Source organism: Myotis brandtii, unplaced genomic scaffold (assembly GCF_000412655.1).
Source record: "Myotis brandtii unplaced genomic scaffold, ASM41265v1 scaffold1026, whole genome shotgun sequence".
Lineage (NCBI taxonomy): Eukaryota > Metazoa > Chordata > Mammalia > Chiroptera > Vespertilionidae > Myotis > Myotis brandtii.
Genome location: NW_005353435.1, coordinates 841,124 through 845,792, shown reverse-complemented (window position 1 = coordinate 845,792; position 4,669 = coordinate 841,124). Strand labels below are relative to the sequence as shown.

At 54.3% G+C, this 4,669-nt stretch overlaps 1 protein-coding gene across 1 annotated transcript in view; it reads left to right on the top strand.

Moving 5' to 3' along the window:
* Positions 1 to 4,669, top strand: part of GALNT2 (polypeptide N-acetylgalactosaminyltransferase 2) — a 49,724-nt gene that overhangs the window by 19,184 nt on the left and 25,871 nt on the right. Inside the window, exons 2-3 of the mRNA XM_014535979.1 lie at positions 1,429 to 1,522; positions 3,557 to 3,710. Of these exons, the coding sequence (XP_014391465.1) occupies positions 1,429 to 1,522; positions 3,557 to 3,710 (248 nt within the window). The remainder of the gene's footprint in view (positions 1 to 1,428; positions 1,523 to 3,556; positions 3,711 to 4,669) is intronic.

Here is a 4,669-nt window from a genome sequence, read left to right as displayed (position 1 = left end):
GGCCTGTGCCCTGACCAGGAATCGAACCCTGACCTCCTGGTTCACAGGTCGATGCTCAACCCCTGAGTCAGGCCCGCCGGGCTTCCCTTTACGTTTTAAAGAGCCCCAAAGCTGCCAGTGGTCAGCCCATGCACATCACACAGCACACGGCCCCTGTCGGACGGCGGAGGGAATGGCCCTTGACCAGCCCGCACAGCTGGCAGGGTCTGCCCTGCCGGGGGGTGGGGGGGAAGGGGGGCTTCGTGCTGCAGACCATCCTGTGAGCACCCGCCCGGGGAGACGGCCAGTCGCCTGCACTGGGCTCCCAGAGGTCTGTGTGGGCGAGTGACCAGCCGCGGGGTAGTTCCGACTTGGGTTGTAGACAGAAACCTTTTAGCTGCTATTGTGTTCACGGGAGTCAGATTCCGAGTGATGGGAGAAGATCGCTAGCTCTGTGCTCATGCACTTGTTGTTTACTCTGATTTCGTGTTGATAGAGTCAGTGGTTTGTGCAGACGACCTGGATAAATTCTGCCAGAGCTTGTATCTTATTCCGGGTTCACAGCAAGCCCCTTCATTTGCAGATGCGTCCCGTTGGCGGTCCTATTAGAGGAGAGGCCTAGGAGGGCTCCGGGGGTCCTGGCCCTCCCTCCGCTGTTACTCAGTGGAATTAAATCATCTCACCGCCTCAGGAGGGCCTTGAGGACATGGTAGTCTGAGGGCGTCCTTGAAGCCATCGAAGATGTCTGCAGAGCTGCCCTGATGTTAATGGCTTTAATTGAAGCACATTAAATTCTTTTCTTTAATCCACTTTCCCTACTCCCTTCCCCAACTCCCACAGACCCTCAAACCCCTGGGAGTGTGCAGAGTATTTCTGTCCCATAGATACACAATCCTATGTAATAAAAGCCTAATATGCTAAGTGTCTGGTCGTCCAGTCAGCCGTTCAACCAATCAGAGTGAATATGCTAATGATATGCTAAGGCCGCTCAACCTCTCGCTATGACGTGCGCTGACCACCAGGGGGCAGACGCTCCGACTGGTAGGTTAGCTTGCTGCTGGGGTCCGGCCGATCAGGACTGAGCAAGACAGCTGGACACATCTGGGACCCCTTGGGGGATGTCGGAGAGCCGGTTTCGGCCCGATCCCGCAGGCCAGGCCGAGGAACCCCACTGGTGCACGAATTCGTGCATCGAGCCTCTAGGACAATTATAAAATGAAAGGAGAACTGCAAATCCTCTCTTAGAAAAGCTATTCCCACACTTTCTCCCCTTGCACCTCGGAGAGGTTGTCAGGGTGCAGGTCCCGGAGTTGGAGGAGATGAGATGGAGTTCGTCTCATGATCGCGTCCCCAGGGCCATGGGCCTCCCGAGTCTCCGTGTGTGGGGGCCTGGAGGACGGAGTTGTGCTTGAGGAGCCCGTGACTCACTGGGTGTCTGTGTTCCCCCAGGAGGACTGGAATGACATTGACCCGATTAAGAAGAAAGACCTGCACCACAGCAACATGGAAGAGAAAGGACAGAACATGGAGACCCTCCCTCCAGGTACGGCCGCACCGGGGCCCGGCCAGCCTCCGGCGGGCGGCTGGGGGTCGGAAAGTCCTTTTGCCACCAGCTGGGAATGAGCCGGAGGTGGCATGGGAGCACGGGGCCTGTGGGGTGGAGACTGGGCTTCACAGGGCAGGCGGACAGGCGGACAGACGCGGAGAGCAGGGGTTTGCCGACATCCTTCGGGCCCGTCAGTGGGCGGTGAAGTGTGTCTGCAGGGAGGTGACCAAAATCTGTTGAAAGGAAAAGTAGAATGAAATAGAAAACATGTGATGGGATGTACCAAGTCACAATGTTTTAAAATATATATTTTTATTGATGTCAGAGAGGAAGGGAGAGGGAGAGAGAGAGAAACATCCATGATGAGAGAGAATCATGGATCGGCTGCCTCCTGCACGCCCTACACTGGGGATGGAGCCCGCAACCGTGACCTCCTGGTTCATAGGTTGACGCTCAACCACTGAGCCACCCTGGCCTGGCTGACAATGACATTTAGACACGGTCACACACAGAGGAAAACGCAGCGCTTCTATTTAAACTTTAGAAAAGAAAGGTCTGGCTACTCCTTGATTTCAAGCCAGGGGTGCACCTCGCAATGCAAGCCAGACCGTGTCATGGTGTTTTTTTAAGTTATTTTGATGGCACAAATAATTTTATATATATACATTGAGAGTATTTAACCCGTAACATCCATGTTTTTTTTTCTTATATTTTCTATTAAATAGTTTTTAGCCACTTTTTGAATTTTCTATTTTTTTTTTTCATCCTTAAAAATGAACTGTGGCCCTGGCTGGTTTGCCTCAATGGTTAGAGCGTCAGCCCTCAGATCGAAGGGTCACGGGTTCGATTCCCAGTCAAGGGCATGTACCTCGGTTGCAGGCTGGATCCCCTGCTGTGGTCAGGGTACGTGTGCAAGGCAACCAATAGGTGTGTCTCTCTCGCATCAATGTTTCTCTCTCCCGTCCCCTCCTCCCTCCCTTTCACTCTCTCTAAAAATCAATGGAAAAATGGCCTCAGGTGACAATTAAAAAAAAAAAAAGGTTAAGAATTGGGCAGGATCCTTCTTTCAGAAGACAGTTTCTCACGGGTGAGCAAAGTTCTATCTCGCCAGATATCCCGTGACACATAACGAAGTGCTCTTCGAGGTCCCCGTCATTTAAATGGATATATTTGTTTGTCCTCCTGGCGTCTCTTTCATGCTGTCGCGTAATGACCTTTTAGAGGGAGAATATCGGGGATTTTTTTTTCCCTTTTAAGCACAGTGAAATGGCATTCAATTGGCCGCCGACCAGGAGGCCATAAATAAATCTGAGAGCTTTGTCCTTTGATTTAAAATATATTCTCTTTCCCTTCTTGGCCACTTTCCCAGGAGCGGCTGCTCCGTGTCCACGGGGTTTGCAGTTCATTAAGCCCGTCTTCCCGGGAGGGTTGGAGGGAAGACTTGTAGCTCAGTCGGGGGAAGCCAGTGTAGAATCAAGAGTCTTCTGCTGCCCCGGCCCCATGGGACCCGCCCCGGCAAAGGCATTCCCTGCCCTGGTCCACCTGCGGGTGGTGGCAGGTCTATGCCCAGAGGTCTCCGGAGGGGACATCTGTCAGCGCCCGAGAGGTCTCCAATCTGAGACCCACGTGTGTGACTCTGAGCACTTGGGTGTCCACGTGTTTTGTGGTGTTAATCCTTGGAAGGTTCATTTTCATAGATTTGCATCATTGTTCCTTTATTTGTTTTTAAAATGTATTTGTATTGATGTCAGAGAGGAAGGGAGAGGCGGGAGAGAGAAACATCAATGATGAGAGAATCACGGATCAGCTGCCTCCTGCACGCCCCACACTGGGGATGGAGCCCGCAACCCGGGCATGTGCCCTGACCGGGAATCGAACCCTGACCTCCTGGTTCATAGGCCGACGCTCAGCCACTGAGCCACGCCGGCCGGGCTGGGCGCTAATCCAGCCGGGATGTGGCACTGTCCCCGGGGTGCGCCCTCCCGCTGGTCTCCGTGCCCCGTCCCACGCCCTCTGCTCTGCTCCTCACAGGCAAAGTGCGGTGGCGAGACTTCAACCAGGAAGCGTACGTCGGGGGGACCATGGTCCGCTCCGGGCAGGACCCCTACGCCCGAAACAAGTTCAACCAAGTGGAGAGCGACAAGCTGCGGATGGACAGGGCCATCCCCGACACCAGGCACGACCAGTGAGTACCGAGTGGCTGTGGCCTGGCCTGGCCTGGGCCACCTGCTTCCCGCGGCCCCACCCGGGCAGTAGCGGCCGCCCTGGGAAACAGAACATTGTGGTGTCTAAGCTGGGCGGTCAGCGTGGACCGACTCCGAGGTGCGTGGCAGTGGATCTGCACCCGCAGGAGCGAGGACCCGGGGCCGGGCCGGATTCTAGTCCAGGTGCCCGAGCTGTCCCTGCGGCGATGCTCACCGTGGCTGCCGCCCTGGGAAACGGAACATTGCGGTGTCTTCGCTGGGCGGTCAGCGTGGACCGACTCTGAGGCACTTGGCAGTGAACCTGCACCCACAGGAGTGAGGACCCAGGCGGGGCCGGATTCTAGTCCAGGTGCCCATGGCCGGACCTGGAGGCTGGGTTGCTGGCCGGCACGTGGGAACCGGCAGGAGAAAATTGTGTTAAAATACACTCACAAAACAAGCATAATTTTCCATTCTTTTTTTTTTTTTTAATAGATATTGTATTGAATTCAGAGAGGAAGGGAGAGGGAGAGAGAAACATCAATGATGAGAGAGAATCATGGATCGGCTGCCTCTCGCACACCCCCTACTGGGGACGGAGCCCCCAACCCAGGCATGTGCCCTTGGCCGGAATCGAACCCGGGACCCTTCAGTCCTTCAGGCTGATGCTCTATCCACTGAGCCAAACCAGCTCGGGCCATAATTGTCCATTCTTCACAGCCCTGTGGGAAGGAAAAAAACGTAAATTCTTGCTTATCGGGACAGTTCGAGTTGGAAAAGGTCTAGAGCAGCGGTTCTCAACCTGTGGGTCGTGAGCCCTTTTAGGGTCGAACGACCCTTTCACAGGGGTCGCCTAAGACCATCGGAAAACACATAGATAATTACATATTGTTTTTGCGATTAATCACTATGCTTTAATGATGTTCAATTTGTAACAATGAAAATGGGGGTCACCACAACA